Source organism: Chiloscyllium punctatum, chromosome 5 (genome assembly GCF_047496795.1).
Source record: "Chiloscyllium punctatum isolate Juve2018m chromosome 5, sChiPun1.3, whole genome shotgun sequence".
Lineage (NCBI taxonomy): Eukaryota > Metazoa > Chordata > Chondrichthyes > Orectolobiformes > Hemiscylliidae > Chiloscyllium > Chiloscyllium punctatum.
In genome coordinates, this window is record NC_092743.1 from 73,532,075 (window position 1) to 73,558,698 (window position 26,624).

Genomic DNA, 26,624 nt, shown 5'->3' on the forward strand with positions numbered 1-26,624 from the left:
CTACAAAATAACCTTAGCTGTTATTTTCATAGCTCATTCATGAGTTGGACTGGCTGGCTCATTGGCTGAGATTTACACCCCTTTTTCTAATTGGTGCTATTCATTTAATGGGACAACATCCTTTTATTAATGGGACTGTAATCAATCACTCGTCAATCCTTAGGCATCCTCCTATCAAACTGTCCTGGATGGTTGCTTGTTGGGTCACCCATTCACATTAGAGAATCTCTGTTCAATGTTACCATTATGTTTTACTTAAATTCTGGAACAAGCGGTTTAATTCTACTCACCCTTTGTCGGCAATTTTGTGTCTTTCAAAACATGGACTACCCTTATAACTATTATGGAGGCTCTGGGTGAGGGCCAAATCAATTGAGTGTGAAGTAAAAGTATATTAGACAAAGTGTGGCAAGTATATATACTGAAATGAGGAACATAGTTATTGCATAACTATTTAAAGAAAAATCTACCCTTTTATTTGAAATATGATTAGCCTGTTAATAGTCAAAATATCCTAATGCTAGTTTGGTAACTAGGTTAAAACCTTGCCCATCTGTTTTCTTTTTGTAGTCATTGTGGTGCTTCCTTTCTTTAAGTTATTGGTCTTTATAGGAATTATTGCTGTATGGTGTGTGGCTTGGAGGGGAACTTGCAGGATGGTAGAGATGTTCCAATGAGTCTGCTGCACTTGTCCTTTTACATAGTAGAGATCACATGTTTGGAATATGCTCAATGTGTTGCTGCAGTGCATTTTGTGATGGCAGCACTGTTTTCACTAGGTGCCAGGGTGGAGACAGTGAATGACACAAGATGAAGTAGGCTGTTTTGTCTTGCATGAATTGCAACATGTAAGCAAAATAGCTCATCAGCAACTTTCCAAGAGTAGTCATGGTTGAACAATAAATGGCTTGTATAGCATATGAATAATTATTTTTTAAAAACCCCAAAGTTGATGCAAATAATCTTTTCAGGGATCAGATTTGCAAGATTAACAGCTAAAACATCTTTTATTGTAACAAGTAGTTTCAAAAATTATAAAACAAGATGAATTCTATGATTACACTAATTTTCATATTAAAATTATTAAACACACTTATTAACAAATATTTTTAATTATCAATACAAATGATGTGACTTTTTTTTATTGACAATCAACGTGTACATCACTTTCAAAAGTTATATTCACATTAGTCAGGGCTTATTCAACAGTGGTATCATTCCTACTTTTGGACCAGCAGGCCCAGGTTCAAATCTCACCTGCATGAGATGTGTAATAAAAACTCTGAACAGGTTAGAACATAGAACAGTACAGCACAGGAACAGACCTTTTGACCCATGACGTTGTGTCGAACGTGATGTCAAATTAAAATCATCTCATCTTCCTGCCCTTAGTCCATATCCTTCTATTTTTTGCATATTCGTTTTCTTATCTAAAAGTCCCTTAAATGCTCCTTTTGTATCTGCCTTCACCAGCACTCCTGGCAGCACATTTCAGACTCCTACCACTTTGGTTAAAAAAAAACTTGCCTCTCATCTCTGAACTCCCCCTGCACTGCCTCACCTTAGACATTTCATCTCTGGGAAAAAGATTTCCACCTCCCCCCCCCCCCCCCCCAGCTTCTGCTACTCCAGAGAAAACAACCTGGAGATATATTTTGTCATTCATTATACCTCATACTCTCTAACCCAGGCAGCAACCTCTCCTGCACCCTCTCCAAAGCCTCCACATCCAGCCTGTGATGTGACAGCCAGAATTGAACTCAATACTCAAAGCGCGGTCTAACAAAAGTTGTATAAAGCTGCAAAGTGATGACATTGTCCTCAAGTCCCCAAACAATAAAGGCAAGCATGCACTTTCTTTTAAAACCACCGTATCTACTTGTGTGTCCATGTTCAGGGAGCTACAGACTTGAACCTCAAGATCCCTCTATGTTCGATGTTTTACATCAATACTGTTCAGGGTCCTGCCCCCCCATTAACTGGATACTAATCTGAGTCAAGAATAGAGTGGTGTTGGAAAAGCACAGCAGGTCAGGCAGCATCTGAGGAGCAGGAAAATAAAAAAAAATTTTTTTTTAAAAAGATCGATGTTTTGGGCAAAAACCCTTCTCTCCACCCCCAAGGCTCCCAGCCTCATTCCTGATGCAGGGCTTTTGCCCGAATCATCGATTTTTCCTGCTCCTCGGATACTGCCTGAACTGCTGTGCTTTTCCAGCACCACTCTAAGCTGGACTCTAATCTGCAGTACCCACTTCTGCCTGTATACTAATCTGGAGAAGCCTATAATAAGGAACCTTGTTGACAGACTTATTAAAATCCCTGTAGACAACACCCACTGCTTTACTTGTATCGATCACAGTCATCACCTCCTCAAAAAATTCAATCAAGTTAATAAGATATGACCTACCCTGCCTGAAATCATGCTGATTGTCCCTAATTAGGCCATGCTTTTCCAAACGCAAATCTTACCCCTAAGAGTTCATTCCATTAGCGTTCCAACCACCGATGAGAGTCTCACTGGTCAATAGTCTCCTGGATTATCCCTTTTCACCTTCTTGAACAGAGGACCTCTCCAGTGACTAGCAAGGATACAAAGATCTTGGTCAAATTTATGAATATTTTTGGCAGAGTGGAAGAATAGCAGCACAACTCTGCTACTTTCGTATCTCACTAATAAAACATATTTGTTGCAAAATGTAACAAACTATTGAAAACATCCACAGCCAGTTTCAGAACTTTACTTGATGGATTTACTGGATAGCAAACAGAAGCAAATGGTTGCTGGCACAAGCATTTATGCCAAGGACACTATTTTGAACTATTTGTCACAGCCAACCTCAATTTCTCTATATCCATTCAAGTTTACAATATGGTCCTGCTGTTGTCGTCAAATTAAGACTTTCATTTGATACTGGAAATTTCTCATCCAAATGGCAAACCTTTCAAACTTGCACTTACCGTGTGACAGTCTATGGAATGTTGAATTCATATTCACTAATGTAAAAGTTAGATACTTTTGGCTCCTTCTGCGTAATACTAAACTCTGAAGAACATTGAGAGATAAAGAATAATATCAGCCTTGTGACTGCATTTAACCACAGACGTGTTTTTTATTGCTTTAAGGTAGAACTCAAATGGCAATTGTTAGCATCAGATGATTCAAACTATGTACTTTGCTATACCGATAGAATGGTTTCATATCGATACAACACAGTTATGTTGAAAGATTGAACATTTCAAGTAAACCAAGATAGATGAACGGCTATATGAACGTGCCTTTATATGATGCCAATAATAGATGAAAATGTATTTTCAAATATTTTTCGAATTCATAATGATAGCTCAAAAATTCTATATACCAAGACAGGTGTTTTAATGTTGCCTAATATCTGACACATTATAGAATTCTTGCAAAAGTATAAACATGCATTGGTATGCAGTACCTATGAACAGTAAATTTTAGATATCCAAAAATTATAAAGCAAACCAGAGAATGAACAACAATGATTTTCCCTTTCAGATGGCTAAAACACTTCTGTCATACAGGATCAACATTTCCACAGTGAAACTACCCCATTCTACATCCATATCATCAAACTTTGAGTAACTGTTTTCTAATTTTAGAACTTGATAACCAATTAAGTGCAAGATTGGCTGTTAAAAGTGAGGATTTAGTGACCACCACTGTCATATTAGTATTCTTTTTTTCACAAAATGACACAGCATACTATTCCCTTTTCTGATATGTCTACAGTGTGGTCAATAGATGATGCAATGTTGGGAGGACAATGTTTTGACTTCTTCATTAACTTTGATTTCCAGGATCCCAGAAAATTTTTTTCTTTCATAATGCTTACTAAACAGCAGACACAATATGCATTCACCACATTGTACAGGCTTCGAAACAAATTTTAGATTAACATTTTACTTGGTATTCAAGCCAGGCACTGAACAGTACAAATTTTATTTCCACTTTCCTGCTCTTCAGTGAAAAGTATCCACGTGACAAAGCTGGTGTTCAAAACTTTGTGCCAACAACATAAATTCCTGTTACAACCATTTCTTCTACGGCACAATAGTCGTGTTTCTATGCATTCGTACACTACACAAGAATCATACAATACAAATAATACTTAGTGTTGGCAATGCAATTGCGCTATAGTCAAAACGTTTTAAAAGTTTGCGTTTTAGAAACATTTTTGCCCTATTTGTGAAATGCATTACAGCAAATTTGCATTGTCGTGCGTATTATAGCAGGACAAGCTATATTTGAAGTATCACTCAATAATTGGCAAAGGACAGTAATGGATCCTTTCAATTAGAAGTAAATTTCCAATATTTCTTCTTCCAAAAACACAATGGTTTTATTATCCCTCTCTTAAGGTGGTGTTTTATGCTTAAGGTAAAGCAGTCTCAGCCTAACCAACCTCTCCTTATAACTCAAACCTTCTGGGCAGAGTAGCAGCCTCGTAAAACTTGTCTGCACTCTTTCTAGTTTAATAATATCCTTCCTTTTAAGGCAAGAGGGGAGAGATACAAATGGGTCCAGATGGGTAACTTTTCACACAGAAGGTGGCAAGGGTCTGGAAAGGGCTGCCAGAGGTCGTGCTGGAAGCAAGTACAATTTTGTCACTTAAAAAATATTTAGACATAGACATGGAGGGGATAGGTATGGAGGGATACGGATCAAATGCAAGCCAATGGAACCAGTTTAAATTGTGAAAACTAGGCAGCATGGGCAAGTTAGACTGAAGGACCTGTTTCTATGGTTTGGACCTCTTATGACTTTATAAACATTTTGAAGCACACTTTTTTTTAAATAGAAGATGACTTTAACATTTACAATGCAGTGAGGTAACACACTAATTACCTTAAAATAAGTTTTTAAAATACCTCTAAAGTAATTACAAATAATGTAACATTCAGATCCATTTTGAGAAGCATTAACAATTAAAAATAATAAGATTTGAAAATCATCTCTAAATATTGGCAATATTGATTTATCAGATGTAGTACTATGTATGATATTTTGACTGACTTGGATTCCTTTACAGCAGGTCAGCAAATCTCAAATGGTTTTGACATTCTATTTAAAATCAATAAAACGTTTTTAGGAACGTTCAAGGGCAGAATCTAAACTGAAAATCCAACCTTCTAGGAGGATATTTCCAGTGAAATTAAAATTTAGTACCAACACAAAGTTATCTCTAAAAGGGATGCACTGTAAAGTTTCATTTCAATGGACACAAGGACAATCTCACTGAAAAAAACATTCCAGACAGCAGGATTTGGCACTTGTCTTATAAAATGAAATAAGATGTATTTCCATAAATAAACCAATGAACTACACATAGTATAAAAGGTAACAAAAGACAATTATTTTTGCACTGTAGGACAGTTTCCAGAGTTCATATAATTACAATAATCCAAAAATATTAAGCAATTTGGGTATGCACAAAAATAACAAGTTGAAAAAAATTCTCAAACAATTTATGATTTGAAACAATACATACAGAAATCACCACAGACTAATCTTAAAATTACATATCTAATAGTCAAGGAAGAAACATGGAAAAGACTCATGTATAATTAATGATATTCATCTAACAACTAACATTAAAATAGAGGAGGAAAAAAAGTTTTTGAATGTATACATAAAACCAACATCTGGGATACAATTTTAAAAATCATTCAATGTGAGTTTGGATTACGAGCTTCAATCCAATTTCTCTTCACATGAACCTGAGTAATCCATTTCAGATCATCTGATTTTATATAAAATATACCAACATATTGATTTTTATTTTCAAGCACTATCAATAGACTTTCAAAGTATACAGAATACATTGATCCATGTACACTGATGAAACTCCATAATGGAATTTATCAATAATGAAATCACATTCATTTTTAGCCACAGAATTCTGAGAAAGGGTTACTCAACCCGAAATGTTAACTCTGAATTCTCTGCAGATGCTGCCAGACCTGCTGAGCTTTTCCAGCAATTTCTGTTTTTGTTTGTGAACTTAATTATTTGGGTCATTTCCCACCATCAATATTTGAACTTACATGGTCCTTCTTTGCTGTAAGAATGATCAAACCTGGACATCAAGCGACTTGATACTTGTAGCATTGAAATACCTCCACTGATTTCCTGACAAACCAGTTTGCAAAATTCACCATGCCAGTCTCAATAAAACTTTCCATTGCATGCTAAACCAATACATTGTTACAAAACCAATATTTTTCTAAAACCTTAAACTATTAAATTTGATGTATCAAATACAAAAGGAAGGCAAACAGAAACAGGTTAAAAAGGCAAGATGTACATTAGAAACAGACAAACTGCAAGTACCATTTAACTAGAATTGGGCTAAATCTACTGACTTGTATTTCTGTATATTCGGAGTCTCAGAACAACTCAAACCCATAATCTCACTTTTAAACACATACCACCGATCCAAACATATCTCCATTCGAAATACTGATATTAGATTCAAAGAATATCCTAAAATTGTTCAATCCATCCTACAAAATTAACATTAGAGATGACTGTAACTTGGAATTAATCATAATTCTCAATTCATGTATCAGTCAGGTTGTAAATGTGCTTGCTGAGCTGGTAGATTTGTTCACAGACGTTTCATCACCATGCTAGGTAACATCATTCAGTGAGCCTCCAGTGAAGTGTTGGTATTCTGCTCCACTTGCTATTTATGTCTTGGCCTGTTACATAGAACATAGAAGAATACAGCGCAGTACAGGCCCTTCGGCCCTCGATGTTGCGCCGATCAAAGCCCACCTAACCTACACTAACCCACTATCCTCCATATACCTATCCAATGCCCGCTTAAATACCCATAAAGAGGGAGAGTCCACTACTGCTACTGGCAGGGCATTCCATGAACTTACGACTCGCTGAGTGAAGAACCTACCTCTAACATCAGTCCTATATCTACCCCCCCTTAATTTAAAGCTGTGCCCCCTTGTAATAGCTGACTCCATACGTGGAAAAAGGTTCTCACTGTCAACCCTATCTAACCCCCTAATCATCTTGTACACCTCTATCAAATCACCCCTAAACCTTCTTTTCTCCAATGAAAACAACCCCAAGTGCCTCAGCCTTTCCTAATAGGATCTTCCTACCATACCAGGCAACATCCTGGTAAACTTCCTCTGCACCCGTTCCAGTGCCTCCACATCCTTCCTATAGTATGGCGACCAAAACTGCACACAATATTCCAGATGCGGCCGCACCAGAGTCTTATACAACTGCAGCATGACCTCAGGACTCCGGAACTCAATTCCTCTACCAATAAAAGCCAGTACGCCATATGCCTTCTTCACTGCACTATTTACCTGGGTGGCAACTTTCAGAGATCTGTGTACATGGACACCAAGATCCCTCTGCTCTTCCACACTACTAAGTATCCGACCATTAGCCCAGTAATCCATCTTTTTGTTACTCTTACCAAAGTGAATCACTTCACACTTAGCTACATTGAACTCCATTTGCCACCTTTCTGCCCAGCTCTGCAGCTTCTCTATATCCCGCTGTAACCTGCCATATCCTTCCTCACTGTATACAACTCCTCCGACTTTCGTATCATCCGCAAACTTGCTCACCCAACCTTCTAACCCTTCCTCCAGGTCATTTATAAAAATGACAAACAGCAATGGTCCCAAAACAGATCCTTGCGGAACACCGCTAGTGACGGCACTCCAAGATGAACCTTTGCCATCAACTACTACCCTCTGTCTTCTTCCAGAGAGCCAATTCCTAATCCAAACCTCCAACTCACCCTCAATGCCATATCTCTGTATTTTCTGCAGTAGCTGTATTTTCTGTTGTGGTGGGTGATATCATTTCCAATTGTTTCTGAGAAGTTGGTAAATGGGGTGCAAATCCATATGTTTGTTAATGGAGTTCTGGTTTGAATGCCAGGCCTCTAGGAATTCCCGTGCGTGTCTTTGTTTTGCCTGTGCCAGGATGGATGTATTGTCCCAGTCAAGCTGGTGTCCCTCTTCGTATGTGTGTATGGGGATCAGTGATAGTTGGTCATGTCTTTTAGTGGCTAGTTGGTGCTCACATATATCTTGGTGGAGAGTTTCCTGCCCGTCTGTACAACGTAATGTTTGTTACAGTCTTTGCAGTGTACTTTGTATGTGACGTTCGTTCTGCTGATTGTTGGTATGGGGTCGTTTAAATTTATCAGGAGCTCTTTCAGCGTGATTGTAGGTTTGTGGGCTACCATGATGCCTAAGGGCGAGTAGTCTAGTTGTCATCTCCAAGTTGTCTTTGATGTATGGTTGGGTGGCTAGAGACTCTGGACGTGTTGTCTTCTTGTTTATATCTGGTGTGCAGGAATTGGCAGCTGCGCTTATCGGGTACCCATTGTTCCTGAATACATTGTGTCGGAGTTTTTCCTCAGCTTCTCATAGTTCCTGGGTGCTGCTGTGTATTGTGGCTCATTTAAATAATGTCCTGATGCACCTCCGTTTGTGGGTGTTGGGATGATTGCTCCTATAAGTTGAACATCTGTTCAGTGTATATGGCTTTCATGTAAATGCTGGTCTACAGCTCTCCACTGACTTTTCATTCCAGTGTGACATCTCGGAAGTGAGTAATAAGATACTTCTCTTCCTCTTTGAACTTTATACGAGTAAGGATGTTGCTTATGTGTTTGTGGGTTTCTTCTAACTTGTTTTGTTTCATGATGACAAAGGTGTCATCCACATAGCAGACCCAAAGATTGGACTGGATTGTGGAATGGGCTTTTCATTCTAACCTCTGCATAACTGCTTCTGCCAGAAGCCCTGATATTGCTGATGCCACAGGAGTCCCACTGATTTGTTTGTAAATCTTCTCCTTGAAGGTGAAGTGGCTTGTGAGGCACAGGTCTACTAGTTTGAGGATGCTGTCCTTACTGATTGAGCTGGTGCTGTCAGGCATTTGTGTCCTTAAGTTTGTCTAGCATGAGGCCACCAAAATACATGACCAACTATCACTAGCATGCATACACACAGATGAAGAGTGATACCAGTTCCACTGGTACAATGCATCCATCCAGGGACAGGCTAAACAAAGACATGCACAGGAATTCCTAGAGGCCTGGCATTCAAACCGGGAACTCCATTAACAAACATAGATTTGGACCCCATTTACCAACCTCTCAGAAACAGAACTGGAAATGTTTTAACCACCACAACAAACAGAGATAGATTAATAGCAAGCTGGGCAAAACACCAATGCTTCACTGGAGATTCACTGATGATGTTATCCAGCATGGTGACAGGATGTCTGAAAATAAATCCATCAGCTCAGTGAGCAAATTTACAACCTGATCTACAACATGAGCTACAAATCTTCTCCAAAATCTCAAACATGGATCAGTTTTGAAGTAACTGGAGACTGACAATCCAATGCACTAAGAAAGTCATGGTGCACTTTCAGCAATGCAACGTTATGAATGAGATGTTAACTTAAGCTTCATGGTTGCTTGCATAATAATGGATACAAGATGTCACTTGAGCACTATTCAAAAAGGACAGTGAAGTTTCATCTTGCACAATATCCACCTTTCACTTCCTACTGTTACCTGGAACTTGAAAACAGATTTATGTCACTGCTATATGCATATTAGTTATGGTATTTGTACATATATTTATATTTACAAAATAACTAACTGCACAGTATTTTTGGGATACTCTCATGTCGTTAAGAATGTTTTATTCTAAAATTATTTCTTCTCGTCCTGAATTTTAAAACATCTGGATATAAAACATGGGATTCTTAAAGACAAGTTTTAACTTCTTAGAACTGATCATGAGAGAATAATTTTTTTAAAATCTGTTCTCTCAAACTTCTCACTGATAAGTATCATTAATGTGTCTATGCCAAGGTTCAAATATTTACCAATGAAATACACTAAGTGTGAAACAAAAGTCAATCAAAAAATCTAATTTCTCCTGTGACTTATGGACAAAATTTGATACTGACATAAACCGAAATTGTCGGCCATAAATAAAAATGTGGGTCATTTGGATGTCATAGCATTACGATGAAATACCCTTGATTTTGGCTGCATTACAATGATTTCCATTTTGTTCTGTGACATTGACAGATGAATGAACCTATTAGACAAAACAAACAACAAGGTTGATCTGAATAGAGTGATTGCAATAAAAGATTATGTAAGTTTATCACACAGATAATAGAAACTTTGCATAAAACACAATTACTCTCTCACCCTTTTTAATTATTCTGCTTAAAATTTGGAGAGTTAAAAAAATGACAAAACATTTCTTTGTACAGTTGTATACAAATTGTACAATTATTTTGGCTGATGAGAATATGGCAGGGTAGCCGGATTGAATAATTTTATAACCTTTAAGGTTAAGAACTGGGTATCTCTCTTTGGAACAGAGAAAGGATCTATTCACCCAGATGATTTTTAGATTAACAGGTTAAGGAACCAATTACAACCTTATGCTTGGGTGCAACTTGAAGGGTTCACGAGAAATAAATCAAGATTGTGAAGCTAGGTGGTGAGATTGTAGACTGGAAATTGGAAAATGATGTGCACTGGAACAGTGCATGGTACTTCCAGCTATGGCATAATCACTTTGAAGAATCAGACAGTTTATTTTAAACTGTATATGGTCACTAAATTAGAAGTGTCAATGAAAATGATCCACCTCACCAGACAGCCTTGTTAGCTTCAACAACCCTCACCTGGACATGCTGATCAAATTTAAAAGTTAAACAATCATAATAACAACTCCCATACAATGCCCACATGGTGAATACACCCACAATTTCTATGTCTGGTAAAATGTTTACGCCTTTAGCCTGCATGTTTATATACTTCTAGTGCTTGACCCTGCCCTGAATGTTATTCAGATAGCTGCAACTTCAGTTTACATTACGCAGAAAAGTATGCCAAAGTGCTTCACAATAATAAAGTTAAAAACCAAGAATTCAAAGGGACATACAAAAATAGTTGTTTAAAATAGTGAGTTCAAGGATAATATGAAGTGGTTTACATAAGAAATGATGGAATGTGAAGACTGGAAGGCTGAAAGCTCAGCCACCAATAATGAGGTAAACAATGGCAATGCACAGACCAGAGCTCGATGATTTAATTCTGAAGATTAGGTCAGTTATCTTCTTTGATACATAGATAGATAGATAGATTTGATAAATTAATTTGGATGATTAGTACAACTATTATTCTGAAGAATATATTTATAGATCCTACTTGTGATCTTCTCCTGATATTTAAGATATATCCCAACCTATGATCAAAACAAAGTTCAAATTTCATTATTCTTTTCTATTCATACTTAAGCATAATCAAAACGCTCAGTAAAATTGCAGTGATGCATTTGGAAAACTGTCAGTCATACTGGAAACCAGGATTTTATGTGCCAATTTTCCCTAACCCATCACAAGTTTAAAACTCATACCATACATTTATACATTTTTCAAACAAGCCAAAAAGTTTCCAGAATTTAAATTCCAAAATATACAGTAATCACAATCCTCATTATTCAGTAAATTTTGTGAATAGTAGATTGAAAGATCTTTTTTGTTTCCATAAAATTTGAAGCTATGAATATTCTCACTTTGAAATAGAACATGCAGAGACAGTGTAATTTTTTTTCATGTCAGTTCGGAATTGGATTGAAGTTACACCAATTATTGTTCATTAAAACAGGAAGGTAAATTGAACAGTTTGGTGTCAAAAGCTGTAGGCCTGGAGTGAGTCACATGTAGGCCAGACCAGGTAAGGATGGAAGTTTCCCTCCCTGTAGGGCATTAGTAAGCCAGACTTTTTTTTCTGACAGTTTCGTGGTCACCGTTATTAGACTCTTAATTCCAGATTTTTAAAATTATTTAGATAGATTAGATTATTTACAGTGTGGAAACAGGCCCTTCAGCCCAACAAGTCCACACTGACCCTCCGAAGAGCAACCCACCCAGACCCATTCCCCTACATTTACCCCTTCACCTAACACTACGGGCAGTTTAGCATGGCCAATTCACCTAACCTACACATTGTTTTTTGGACTGTGGGAGGAAACAGGAGCACCCAGAAGAAACCCAAGGAGAATGTGCAAACTCCACACAGACATTTGCCTGAGGCGGGAATTGAACCTGGGTCCCTGGCACTGTGATGCAGCAGTGCTAACCACTATGCCACCGTGCCGCCCTGACTCGAATTCACATACAAATGTACCACAAACCAATGAGAATAAAAAATATACTAGCGTTGAAGATAACCAGCTATGAAGGGAGTATCTTGTAAGGAAAGGTTGAGTGAGTTGGACCTGCACTCATTAGAATTTAGAAGAGTGAAGGAAACCTTATTCTTAGGGGACTTAACAGAATCGATCCAGAAAGACTAGATTTTTCTTCCCCTTGTGGGAGAGGCTAGGACCAGAGTGTTATCTCAGAATAAAAGATCACACATTTAAGACAGAGATGAGGAGAAATCACTTCTTAGATGGTAGTGAAACTGTGGAATTTTTAATTGCAAAGGACTGTCAAGTCTGGGTCATTTAGCATATTCAAGGTTGAGACTGATTTTTAATCAGCAAGGGAATCAAGCATTGAAGAAAAGTAGAGTTGAGGATAATCAATCAATGATGATCACATTGAATGGCAAATTATTGTGACTGATGCCTTACATTCCTGCAACGTTACGTATTGCATGAGCAGAATCAATATAACTAAGGGCAGAAAGCAACCGTCTAGTTAAAACAAAACAGAAATGTAGGCCATGAAAGCTGTAGGTTAATTTAAAATGTATGTCCTGATATCAGACTGAGATTAAGTTCAAAAAATTTCCAGTACTTCATCTGGTAATTTATATTTATAGCACATCAGTTTTGTTCTCTTCACAGCTTCTCCCCCATCATTACCTTCTTTGGGTTTGGCATTGATAAAATCTATTTCACTTCCATCTTTCCCCCTGTATAGATATTGCGATCTCCTATCTCTTGCAGCAAAATTTGTTCCCAGTACTCTATCATTGCCATTCCCCAGCCAAATTCTAAAGACATAAGGCAATCCAACTCAGGTTAATCTCCCTTCAAATTGGAAGGAAGGTGCTGAGTCTTTACTTAGTATCTTTCCATGGCATCACATGGAGACGAAAACATAATAGAAGTGAGCAGGTGAACCAATGTTTTTCTCACTCTATGATACTATAATGGCAACCCAATGTGCTATGCCACATTCAGTATTAAAACCATTAGAAAGTCAAGTAACATTAATACTGGTGCAAGACTTTTTCAACAAAATATTTTTAATGTATAACAGCAAACATTATTCAGTATTTGAATAGTTGTAGATATTTTAGAGAAGAAAATGTTTTAAAAAAGCGTTCACTAAAATGTGTTCTGAAGAGTGTAAAGTCATTCATCTTTTTGTCTCCAGTGAACACGTTCTAAAAGGGCCCGAAGTATATTTCCTGGTATTTTTTGGTGTTTGTTTATCAAACCCTGCACAGCTTGCTTTGCCTAAAAGCAATGAGAAGATAGCATCACATAAGTCTGTTATGAACAATTTTGGCTTCACATCAGAAAACTGCTATGCTACAAGTTTTATAGTTTTAAGTTAACCTCTATTGATATCTCTTTGGGGAGACCCAGCAAGTTCTTAATCTGATTCAAATTCTTCAAAAACACCTCCATCCACTTAAAGCCAGTTTTTATGCTCACTTTAGAACTATACACAGTAATCTATGAGATACACTGTCTCTGTGCACTAATTTACCTATGATATCACCAGCTAGCATTTTAGCTGTGTGACAACAGTATACATGGGTCCTTTCAGTTTCCCTCTCCTGCTGAAAGATATCAGCAAATCCAAATATTTTATCAACAAGCAGTCAAGAACTCATTGTGTACAAAACTGACTGTTACTTTATCGTTGAAAAGTCTTTTAATAATTTGTCTTCAGGATAGAAATACAGATTTTACAATGGGTTGCTTTTTTAAACCCCCAAAATAACAATGTGCCCAAATGCTTAACAACACAATAATAGGAAAAGAAATTACCTTTTCAGCCAGCTCAGCTGCAGTTATATTAGGATCATAAGGAATTGGATCTCCCAAGTAAGTACAAAATTTGACAGGAAAACCGCCATAAATTGGAACAAATGGCCATTTAAATTTTTCATATAACCACTTACATATACCTGTTAAAAATTGAGAAAGTCATGCTGCAGGTTAAATGCTGTGTAACACTTAATTAAATAAGCTATGAGCACTGCCATATGACCACTATCATAACTAACAAAAAAAAGGTAATATTTTCTTGAAAGATTAATGATCTAAAGTTAGGCAAAAGTGAGTACTGCAGATGCTGGAGGTTAGAGTCAAGAGTGTGGTGCTGGAAAAGCTGAGCAAGTCAGGCAGCATCCGAGGAGCAGAAAAAATGACGTTTCAGGCAAAAGCCCTTCATCAGGATGCCATTCTTGATGAAGGGCTTTTGCCTGAAACATCGATTTTTCTGCTCCTCAGATGCTGCCTGACCTGCGCAGCTTTTCCAGCACCATACTCTTGATTAAGATCTAAAGTTAGAATCATACAGCACAGAAACAGGCCCTTCAATCCAACACATCCATGTTGACCAGATGTCCCAAACTGACCTATCACATTTACCAGTATTTGGTCCAGATCTCTCTAAACCCTGTATTCATGCAGTTACCTTTTAAATGTTTGGATTGTATCGGCCTCTACCACTTCCTCTGGCAGTTTGTTCCACATATGCACCACCCTCTGCCCCTCTGGTCCTTTTTCTCTCTCACCTTTAACCTGTGCCCACTAGTTTTGGACTCCCCTGCCTAGAAAAAAAGACATGGCTATTCACCCTATCCACACACCTCATGATTTTATAAATCTTTATAAAGTACCCCTCAGCTTCCAAGGCTCCAGGGAAAAATGCACCAGCCTATTCAGCCTTTCCCTATAACTCACATCCACCAGATGTGGCAACATCCAGGTAAATCTTTTCTGCACCCCTCAAGTTTAATAACATCCTTCTTATAGAAGGGCAACTAAACTTGTACACAGTATTCTAAAAGTGGCCTCACTAATGTGCCAACACCTATACTCAGTGATCTGACCAATGAAGGCAAGTTGCCAAATGCCTTCTTCATCACCCTATCTTCCACTCCACTTCCAAAGTACTAAGCACCAGCACTCCAATGTCTCTATGTTCAACAACTCCCCCAGGGCCCTGCCATTAACTGTCTAAGTCCTGCTCTGGTTTGCCTTACCAAAATGCAACTGTGGTATCTCTGGAGTGAAGAAGGGCAGATTGGAGTTATGGGGAAGGAATTGCCAATGGGTGGATTGGGGGGGGGGGGGGGAGAAGAGGGAATGGGATGATAGGACACAGGTCCCTTTCAGATGGTAACATCTTTTCCAATACCGGGCCCCTTGACCCTTGACTGGGCATTATGTACCTTTGAAATAAGGGAGGCCACTATTAAAGGCTCAATGGGTGGCACGGTGGCTCAGTGGTTAGCACTGCTGCCTCACAGCACCAGGGTCCCAGGTTCAATTCCAGCCTCAGGCGACTGTGTGGAGTTTGCACATTCTCAGTGTCTGTGTGGTTTCCTCCGGGTGCTCTAGTTTCCTCCCACAGTCCAAAGATGTGCGTGTTAGGTGAATTGGCCATGCTAAATTGGCCGTAGTGTTAGGTGCATTAATCAGGGGTAAATGTAGGGGAATGGGTCTGGGTGGGTTACTCTTCGGAGGGTCAATGTGGACTTGTTGGACTGAAGGGTGTGTTTCCATACTGTAGGGTATCTAATCTGATCTAATCTAATCTAAACCTGACAGCTTGTTTAGTGCCCTCATGACAACACTAGAAGGTCTAAAGTCACATGACACCAGGTTATAGTCCAACAATTTTATTTAAAATCACAAGCTTTCATATTGCTACCCTTTGTCAGGTGAAGTCGTGCTTCACCTGACGAAGGGGCAGCGCTCTGAAAACTTGTGATTTCAAATAGACCTGCTGGACTATAACTTAGTGTTGCGTGACTTTTGACTTTGCCCATTCCAGTCCAATACTGGCACCTCCACATCATGGAAAACACTAGAAATCCAAGTTTGTTTGGGAGAATCACTAAACCACCACTAAATTCAGGCAGACTCAGGATTAATGACATTTAAGTGACTCGATAATGAGTCTAATTGGTCAGTGGCCAGATTCTCTGCATCAGCCCATTCCGCCTTGGACCTAATGGGGTTCAGTACTACCTCTATGAGTGGGATGAGTGGCCTCCCCTCCCATTGTGGACCTGCCTGCCACCTAGCCTGCTCCAGTGGGCTGTATTAAATCCAGTCACTCCTTACAAATCCAGTGACCAGCTCAGATATTAGATAGAAAATGACTACATGAGCTGTCATTTTCTAAACCAAAGTTGATTAGTTAGTTTCAAATGGAGCACTTGACTCCTTAGTCAGAAAGTGAAAACGTGCAGAAGCATTAAATGTTTTACCAAGTATAGATCAGATGAGGCGTTCCCAAAAGTATTCACCTTAAGTGCAGCCAGATTGCTACAAATTCTAATGAGAGTGGTCAAGACAGTATTAAATCGAATAATATGAAAGAACTCTTGGGCTACCAACAACACAAAACTGACACACATTGTGTCCCTACCATGATGGCAATAAGCTTTCCGAAGAGAAAAGGAACTCAGCTAGTTTCCCATTATGGCTGATGTGGAACCTAGTTCCCTTTACATTTGCCATTTCTGTGTCTTCATTTTTTAAAAATATAAATAATTATCAAATATAAGTTGAGTATCAACTTATAAAACTTAACATAGATGGTAGTAACAGCAGGTAAAAAGATTAGGAGGGATTCCTGGTCAGCTACATGATAGAAAGTAACCGGAGGCTCCACCACAATTTCAGGCTACAACTCACATCTAAAAAGGAGTATTTTTCTTTCAGTGATGAACTTCCTGGGAGGCAAGTTGGCTCAATGGACGATATGGATCAGATTGGTACCAATGGCCCTGGAATCAATTCTTGTTCCAACTAGGATGAATTTGGGACCTGCCTCCTTTCCTTGCCAGGGATGGCGACTGTGACACCAAGAATCGGTCTTACCTTTGGGCAAAGAACTCAAGAACATATTTGCTTGGCTACTGAGAGCCAAGGTGAACTGTATAAATTGTCACCGGGTTGAGGAGAGATGATTAGGCAAATTAAGGAGTGATTCTAAATTTTGATTTTATGCATTAGAGGCTAAATATATTGGAAATTTGATGAGTTCTAGGGCAGAGTAACTAGCGTCAAGTCTTCACTGAAACTTTTAGCAGTTCAATATGAATGTAACCATTGTGTTACAATAAGAAAATTATCAAATCAAAAATATTCATGGTTACACTGCACACTGGGTATGCATGTGTCGCAATATCGGTCTTTGAAAAAAGTGTAAGTATCAATTCTGTCCCATTTTTCTTACATCAAAGCAATTGAGCTTAGAAAAAGAACTTATCAAGCAGTTGACAGACATTCACTTATACACATTTTACATTCATTCAACAGTTGTGAAATTGTAATTCCTTCATTCCAATTCATTTACAACCAATAGAAAATACATTTATTCTTTCTTCACCAAGGTGATATCATTTCAGATTAATATCAATATTATCCTACTTTCAGGTTTGAATCTACTCTAACTTTTATAAAAGGCTGGCACGGTGGCTCAGTGGTTAGCACTGCTGCCTCACAGCACCCGACCCAGGTTCGATTCCAGCCTTGGGCGACTGTGTGGAGTTTGCACATTCTCCCTGTGTCTACATGGGTTTCCTCTGGATACTTCGGTTTCCTCCCACAATCCAAAGATGTGCATTTCAGGTGAACTGGCCATGCTAAATTGCCCATAGTGTCAGGGGTGAATATAGGGTAGGGGAATGGGTCTGGGTGGGTTACTCTTTGGAGGGTCGGTGTGGGCTTCTTGGGCCAAAGGGCCTGTTTCCATACTATACGGAATCTAATCTAATTTTATTTGGAAAAGTGTAAACTATAGGATTGAAATGCTGGTGATGCTAACAAAGCCAAAATTAACACATCACATATGATTCATAATAGTTTGGATGAACATAGAACTCAGATGGAGATTTCAATAATGTGTCAAATATTACTGCATAACACACAACTGGAAATTATTTAATTCTATGCTGGAATTTAAAATTTAAGGAATACTTCATCGCCAACACATTACAAAAGAATTATTTTAAAATGTTGCAATTGTAACCTGCATGGCTAATAACAGAAATGAACATTAAATACATTACAAAGTACAATTTACATTGTCCACAGGAGGAAAAAAATATTACTGACCAAAACATCCAAATGTCCTAAACCCTTCTCGAATATTCCGTGTAAACATAGGAATAATGGGCTGAAAATAGCAAAAGAGAAAGTGTTAAAGCAGTATTTAAACCGTTTTACAGACTTCCATTGCCCAATATAATTTTATTTTTAACAATCATGTCTCAACTAGGTGAAATATACTGGATTTCAATGGATACCTTCAAGAACCAACAATGCATAAAAATGAAACATTATTATTTCCTTATTTTATTATTAGGCAGGAAGGGTGACACCTTGCTGTCAAGAGGGTCACATACAACATGGATCATGAGCTTAGTTGATTGGAAAGGGCTACCTTATTAGAATGATGATTTGGTTAGTAATTTTTCTGATGGCCCAGAACAATCGCTATAACCTAAATTTACATTTGTTATTGGCACGGACCCTGATCCTACCTTACTCTTTCAGCATTAAAAATATAATTTTAGAGCAGTAACATTTTCATAGTGCATCGCAGAACAGAATTTGAGAGAATTAAATTTTTTAAACTGCTCTTTGGGTTTCATAAGAACGTACTAGTCGTAGCTGTAGTCCACAAGGGCCCTTGTGCACTCTGCTATTTGATATGATCATAACTGATCTTCAACTTCAACGCCACTTTTCCTCCCGCTTCCCATGTTCTTTGATTTTCTAAAAAGATAAAAAAATAGCCAATTGCGGTCTCAAATATACTCAAAAATGAAGCATCCATAATGCCCTGATGTAGACAATTCCCAAGATTCACCTTAGAGTGAAGAAATGTCTCCTCATGTCAGTCCTGAATGATTGCAGCTGTGACCACAAGGTTATATTTCCCAGCCAGGGAACAAAAAACTTTGCCTAACCTTTTAACCCCCTTCAGAATCTTGTATATTTCACTGAGATAACCTTTCATTCTTCTAAACTCCAGCAAGTACCAACCCTATTTACTCTACTTCTTACCACAGGTAACCCTCTCAACTCAGGAACAGTTTCATGAAACTCTGCTGTACACTTCCCAAAGCGAATATATATTTCGTTAGATATTGAAACCAAAATTTCATTAGCAGAGGGATTGAATTCAAGAGTCGTGAGGTGATGTTGCAGCTGTACAGGACTTTGGTTAGGCCACATTTGGAGTACTGTGTGCAGTTCTGGTCGCCTCACTTTAGGAAAGATGTGGAAGCTTTGGAGAGGGTGCAGAGAAGATTTACCAGGATGTTGCCTGGAATGGAGAGTAGGTCATACGAGGATAGGTTGAGAGTTCTCGGCCTTTTCTCGTTGGAACGGCGAAGGATGAGGGGTGACTTGATAGAGGTTTATAAGATGATCAGAGGAATAGATAGAGTAGACAGTCAGAAACTTTTTCCCCGGGTACAACAGAGTGTTACAAGGGGACATAAATTTAAGGTGAAGGGTGGATGGTATAGGGGAGATGTCAGGGGTGGGTTCTTCACCCAGAGAGTGGTGGGGGCATGGAATGCGCTGCCCGTGGGAGTGGTAGAGTCAGATTCATTGGCGACCTTTAAGCGGCATTTGGATAGGTACATGGATGGGTGCTTAATCTAGGATAGAAGTTCGGCACAACATCGTGGGCCGAAGGGCCTGTTCTGTGCTGTATTGTTCTATGTTCTATGTTCTATGTTCTAAAATAGTATAAAACTGTCTAGCAGTGACTCCACCAAAATTCAATACAACTACAGTAAGACTACAACTACAGTATGCTTATCATTTTATAATAAAGAGCTTTTATGTTCTCATTTCCTCCCATTAAGCTCCATATTTGTGCATTGAAGAACAAAAAACAACACAAAGACAGGCCCTTTGGCCTTCCAAGCCTGCACCAATACATTTTGCCCTTCCATACTAAAACTGTCTTCACTTCCAGGATCCGTATCTCTGTATGCCCTTCCTATTGGTCCATTCATCCAGGTGTTTCTTGAATGCTACTATTGTGGCTGTTTCCGCCACCTCTTCTGTGAGCCCATTCCAGGCACTCACCAACTTTTGTATGAAAATCTTGCTTCACACATCTCTTTTAAACATCCATGCACCCACACCGCCTTCCACCCCCACCCTGCATCTTGAACCCATGTCCCCTAGTAATTGGCCCCTCCATCTATGCCATTTATAATCTAATTAAACCTTTATCAGGTCGCCCTTCAGCCTACTGCGTTCATGAAAACAAAACCAATCTATCTAACCTGTCCTCACTTAATTTGTACAAATCTACTTGGAGCTGTATGCTCTTCAGTTTATATTGCCATCAAGCTTTGTATCATCAGCAAACAGATACATCCTTTCATCCAAGTCATTAATATAGATTGTAAATAAAAAGGTCTCAGCATTGATCCTGAGAACACTCCACGACATTCAGCTTTCCAACTTGAAAAGATTCAGTTTTTCATAACACTGATTCCTGTCCACTAACAAATCCTCTACTCATATTGTATTACCCTAAGCTCCAGGAATACTTACGTAACATTCTCATCTTTCATGATGCACCTATCAAATGCCATTTGGAAATCCATACATACTCCATTCACTGGTTTCCCTTCATTTGTCCAACTTGTTACAACCTCAAAACATCCTAATAGATTTATAAAAGCATGATGACTTTATCAAATCAACTATGACTGTCAAAGCGCATGTTAAAATTAAATTGCAGTATCTTCCTCACAACTGATATTAGGCTCGCTGGCTTTTTGCACCCTGGTCACCATGTCATAATAGAGGCTCAGGAGAAGGTGTATTGCTAATCAATTTTGCTCCCTAATCACCCCATGCTCACTGATCTGCACTGGCCCCTACTCAAGCAATGCCTTAAATTTAAAATTCTCATCCTTGGTTTTAAATTCCTTACCTGACTTCAGCTCTCCCTCCTTTGGCAATCTCCTCCAGCCCCATAATCCAAGAATTCTTTGCTGCTCTTCTTTCTGACCTCTTGAGCATCCCCAAATGTAACTGCCCCACCATCAGTAACTGTACTTTCAGCTCCCTAGACAAAAGTTCTGGAATACTCCACATACCCCTCACGGTTCCTTTAAATTACTAATAATCATTGTTAATCTCTATTATATGGCTCAACTTAATACTTTGCTTTATAATGTTCCTGTGAAGGGCACTTGGAGGGTTCATTATGTTAAAGACAGAATACAAATATAAATGGTTGGCTATCATCCATTTCTGGTATGTCATTTATGGATGCTGCCTGACCTGCTGCACTTTTCCAGCAACACATTTTCAGCTCTGATCTCTAGCATCTGCAGTCCTCACTTTCTCCTGTCATTTATATTAATTACTGTGAAAATATTTATACCCCTTTCTGCTATTCCTTTGAGTTTTTTTTCTCTCTGCCTCTAAAGGATCAACATTTACTTTCGGCAGATTTGGTACATTTCGATATTCAGAAGGCTTCAATAGAGCCTGGTAAACAAATTAGAGCATGTGGGATTAGGAATGGATTGAGAACTGGCCTGGTAACAAACAGCAAACGCAGTAGGAATAAATGGCACTCTGTGACCAGTGGGAAATTGCATGGATCAAAGCTAGGCCTTAACAATTCATAAACTATATCAATGATTTGGTTGTAGAGATCATACGTAATGTTTCCAAGTTTGCAGATGACAAAAAAGCTACATGGGAATGAGAGTTGAGAGGATACAACAAATGTGCTTTCTGGAGATTTGGAAAGGCAGGGCGGGTCAAAGTTTGGCAGAAGGTGGTTGGAAAAATATAAACACAGAATTTCTTAAATGACGAGAGGTTGGAACATGTTAATTCAGAAGGACTTTGGTATCCTTGTTCATATGGCACAAAGCCAACATCTAAGCACAGCATGCAATTATGGAGGCTAATGTTGGTTTTGATTTGAGTATTAAAGTAAAGATAATTCATTAAAAATTACATTCAGCCTTGTTGAGACTATATCTGGAGCACTGTGTGTGGATTTGGTCTTTTAATCTACAGAAAGCGGCACGGTGGCACAGTGGTTAGCACTGCTGCCTCACAACGCCAGAGACCCGGGTTCAATTCCCGTCTCAGGCGACTGACTGTGTGGAGTTTGCACGTTCTCCCCGTGTCTGCGTGGGTTTCCTCCGGGTGCTCCGGTTTCCTCCCACAGTCCAAAGATGTGCAGGTTAGGTGAATTGGCCAAGCTAAATTGCCCATAGTGTTAGGTAAGGGGTAAATGTAGGGGTTGCGCTTCGGCGGGTCGGTGTGGACTTGTTGGGCCAAAGGGCCTGTTTCCACACTGTAACGTAATCTGTAAAAAATCTAATCTGTAAAAAGCTACACACTACAGCGAGAGAGTACAACAAAGGTTCAACAAACTAATCACTGGAATGGATGGATTGTCTTGGGAAAAATGAACAAGTTGACTGGGCCTATATTTTCTAGGGATTTTGGGGTATGTGTATTGTTTAAATTGGAGGACATGGTCTCCAAGTGAAGGAAGGACACTTAGGATTTAAGATGAGGTAAGGTTTCTTCACTCAGAAGATGTAGTAAATCTTCAGAATTCTCTGCCTCAGTGGGCAGTGGAGCCTGTCATAGAGTATGTTCAAGATAGAAATGGTAGATGATTATATATTAAAATCGGCAAGAGATAGAGGGATAGTGCAGGACTATGATTGTCAATACAATTTTTCGTTGTGTTCAAGGGGTTAAATGACACCCACCTGCTCCTATTTTTTATGTACTTCTTTATAACTTAGAAGTTCTTATACCCTTTTTTTATATATTCCTAGCTAGTTCAATCTCACTGTATTTTTGTTCCCTTTATCATCCATGTCTTGAGGCTTACTCCTATTCTTTGCAACATTATAAGCCTCTTCTTTCAATCAGAACTATCCGCAGCCACAGATCTATCTTTCTTGCTGAGTTTTGGTATTTTAAATGGAATCTATGCTGATCAACATTTTGAACTGTTCTCCTAAATACTTAGTTGCATGCCAGCCTGACTGCATCCTTGTAAGGGCATTAGTACCGTGGAAAGGGTTTAAAACTAGATGGCAGGTGGACATGAAATTGAGTGGGGAGAGAAGAGTGAGGGAAAGGAACATGGAACTGAGAGTAGGAAGGTCAAGTGGAAATCTATATTAGAGTGGTGCTGGAAAAGCACAGCCGGTCAGGCAGCATTCGAGGAGCAGGAAAATCTACATTTCAGGCAAAAGCCCTTCATCAGGAAAATTGAAATTGCTGCCTGACCTGCTGTGCTTTTCCAGCACAACTCTGATCTTGACTCTAATCTCCAACATCTGCAGTACCCACTTCTGCCTAGGTAAAATGGAAGGCAGAGGAAAGAAGGACTAACAAATGTGACATAGTACAAAAAAAAGTGAGTATAAAAGTCAAAAATACAATCTAAAAAGGTACTATAAATCTAAATACATGGAGCTTTCACAATTAGGTAAATGAATTGTAAATGGGTATGATAACATTACAGGATCATGGCTGCAGGGTGACCAGGGTTGGAAACTAAAAATAAGGGACTATTCAATTGTAAACAACAGGCAACAAGGAAATGGAGGATACATTTTTACTAAAAAGGTGAAATTCGTACAATAGTGAGAAAGGATATTGATGTAGAAAATGTAGATGTAGAGTCAGTCTGACTGGAGACAAGAAGTAACAAAACATTTCAAGACTTTCTACAGGCCTGCAATAGTGAGGTAGGGATTAAATTGTAAATTACCAACTCATACTACATTTTAATTCTCGTATAAATTGGGCAAACCACACATGCAATAATGGTGGCAGATGAATTCCGGGAGTGCATACACAGTATTTTACTAGATCAGTATGATGAGGAACCAACCACAAAACAGACTAACCTAGAATTGGTTTTGTGCAATAAGAATAGTTTAATTAATAATCTCATTGTTATGGTTTTAAGCAAATGCGAATGAAGGATTAAGAGGATAAGGCAAGAAAGTGAAGTTAAGGATGATCAAATGATGTCATTGAAGGGCAGAGCAGACTCAATGGATCAAATGGCCTACTTCTGCTCTTTACGTATTAATTGTTAAACTAAGAAGAAAAAATAAATCAACTGAACAGGTTTCTTAGATTTGTTTTAGGATATAACCTTTAGTTTCAATAACTGTATTTTTGAATGTAACAAGTGGTGAAAAGTACTGGATTTGAGAAACTGTGGTAAATCTCTCAGAATTCCCATCAAAACTGTAGATCATGTTTGTTTCAATAAGTTACAGGTGAAAAAAAACATGAAAAGCCCAAACAATGAGTCAGCCCTGAGTGATGAGAGAGACTATATTTATAGTTGCCTTCATAAAAGGGATCATTCAGGAAAACACTGATGTAAAAGGATGTTTGAAAGCGATGGATAAACAAGTGATGATCTTTTACACGTGCTTTTTTAGGTCAAAGAACCAGTTTGAAATTGAAATCCTTTTGCTTCTCTCGGATAGTTAAGAATTTTCACCTTAAATTGGTGTTCTTCAAAACTGGGTGCAAGATGAAAAACTGTCTAAAAAGTATTCCATCAGCAATATTCATGTGTTAAATTAATTGTATTTATGTTTAAGTATTACATGTTGATTTTTTGTTTGAAATGTGAAAACTGATGACAGTTCTTTTAAGTCAGAACTAGAGGTTGGAATTTCTTTTATCACAAAAGCTAATCTCCATCAAGATCATAGCACAAGTCTCTGGAGGAAGCTGTCGACATATCACAGCTGACTTGACAGCTAGTTTACAATGTATTGTGATGCCAACAGCATGGGTTCAATTCCTGTAACAGACGAGGTTACCATGAAAGATTGTCCTCTACTCTCTCCTCACCTGAAGAAGTGTAGTGAATCTCATATTCAACTTTGACCAATCATCTCTATCTCAAGAGAGAGAGCAATCCTGTAGAACTATGGCAACTTTACACCTTTTATTCAGAAATACTATGACAATGTGCCATGCTAGGTGAAGTAATAAATAACAAATCAGAATTAGTGTGCAATCTGACCACAAGGGATCATCTTGTGACTAGTAAACAAAATAGTCTCTCATAGGTTTCAGGGGAGAGTTACAAACCAAGATATAAAATTTAAGTGAATTTTGAAGGGGCAAGAAATAAATTGATCATAATAAACTGGACTGAATTATTAATAGTCAAGAGTGTGGTGCTGAAAAAGCACAGCAGGTCAGGCAGCATCCAAGGAGCAGGAGAATTGACTTTTCGGGCATAAGCCCTTCTTCAGGAATGGGCCCCACCATAGGAAATATTCAAAGTAGTATTTGGTGCACTTGAGAAGCGTCATTCCCAACTGCCAAACGTGAAACTAATGTAGTTTAGCAATTATAATCAAATAATTTTGTCATAAAATCATACAGCACAGCAAGAAGCCATTTCAATCTGACATGCCTGAAGCCGCTCCATTAAAAAAAAATAAACTAATCCTATTTTCTGCTCTATCTCCATAACCAAGAAACATATTTTTAAAGCATTCAAATGGAAATTGGATATATTTACACCATTATTTCAGACAGTGCCTTCCAAATCATAGCAATTTATTGTATAATCATGCAAAATCTGTCTCTTCTAGTTACTGATTTTTCTGCTTTTGGAAATTGTTTCTTCTTAGACAATTCAGCTATTCATAATTTTGAACACACCAATTAAATTTAATTTCAATCTTCTCTTCTGAAGAGAACAATCCTAGTTTTTCTAGCTCTCCATGTAACTAAAGCCCCTCCTTCCTGATACTATACTCAAATCAACTCTGTATCCACTTCAGAGCCTTGAAATTATCTAAAAGGATGACATCTTGAATTGGAAACAATACTTCAGTTGAGCCCTAACCAGTGAAGAAAATTTGTCAAATCAAAGGCAGGACAAGGAGAAATCCCACAGACTGGGCAAGTTATAAAAAAGCAACAAATCTGTAGAGAAAATAAAGATGTGCATAAAGAAAGTTGCAAGTGGGATCAAAGTTAATCAGGTTTTCACAAATACATTGAGAGAATGAGCATTACCAAAGGGAATATGGTACATTAAAAATAGTAGAAGAAAATATAGTAAACAATAAGGAAATAGCAGGCATATTAAGTAAACACTGGTTCAGATTTTGCAATAGAGATAACTGTGAAGTTATCAGTGCTCACCATTACCAAACAGCAACATTCAGCATCTCATCATGCACAGATAAACAAAGAAACCAAGAAGCTGCTATGTGAGCTTTCTTGCTGCTTCATATGTTTCCTTATAAACTACTGCACTGAGAAATAAATTAAAACAAATT

At 38.3% G+C, this 26,624-nt stretch overlaps 1 protein-coding gene across 6 annotated transcripts in view; it reads right to left on the reverse strand.

The window, feature by feature from the left end:
* Nucleotides 1-1,604: 1,604 nt before the first annotated feature.
* tmem68 (transmembrane protein 68) overlaps nt 1,605-26,624 on the reverse strand; it is an 80,403-nt gene continuing 55,383 nt past the window's right edge. For 2 of the 6 annotated variants that reach the window (XM_072570558.1, XM_072570557.1), the window contains 3 exons: nt 18,379-18,439; nt 14,068-14,207; nt 13,296-13,527 (listed from right to left, as the gene is read on the reverse strand). In XM_072570558.1, the coding sequence (XP_072426659.1) occupies nt 13,423-13,527; nt 14,068-14,207; nt 18,379-18,439 (306 nt within the window). In that variant the 3' untranslated portion in view covers nt 13,296-13,422. The other 4 variants (XM_072570562.1, XM_072570559.1, XM_072570560.1 and 1 more) reach the window with 4 other exon arrangements.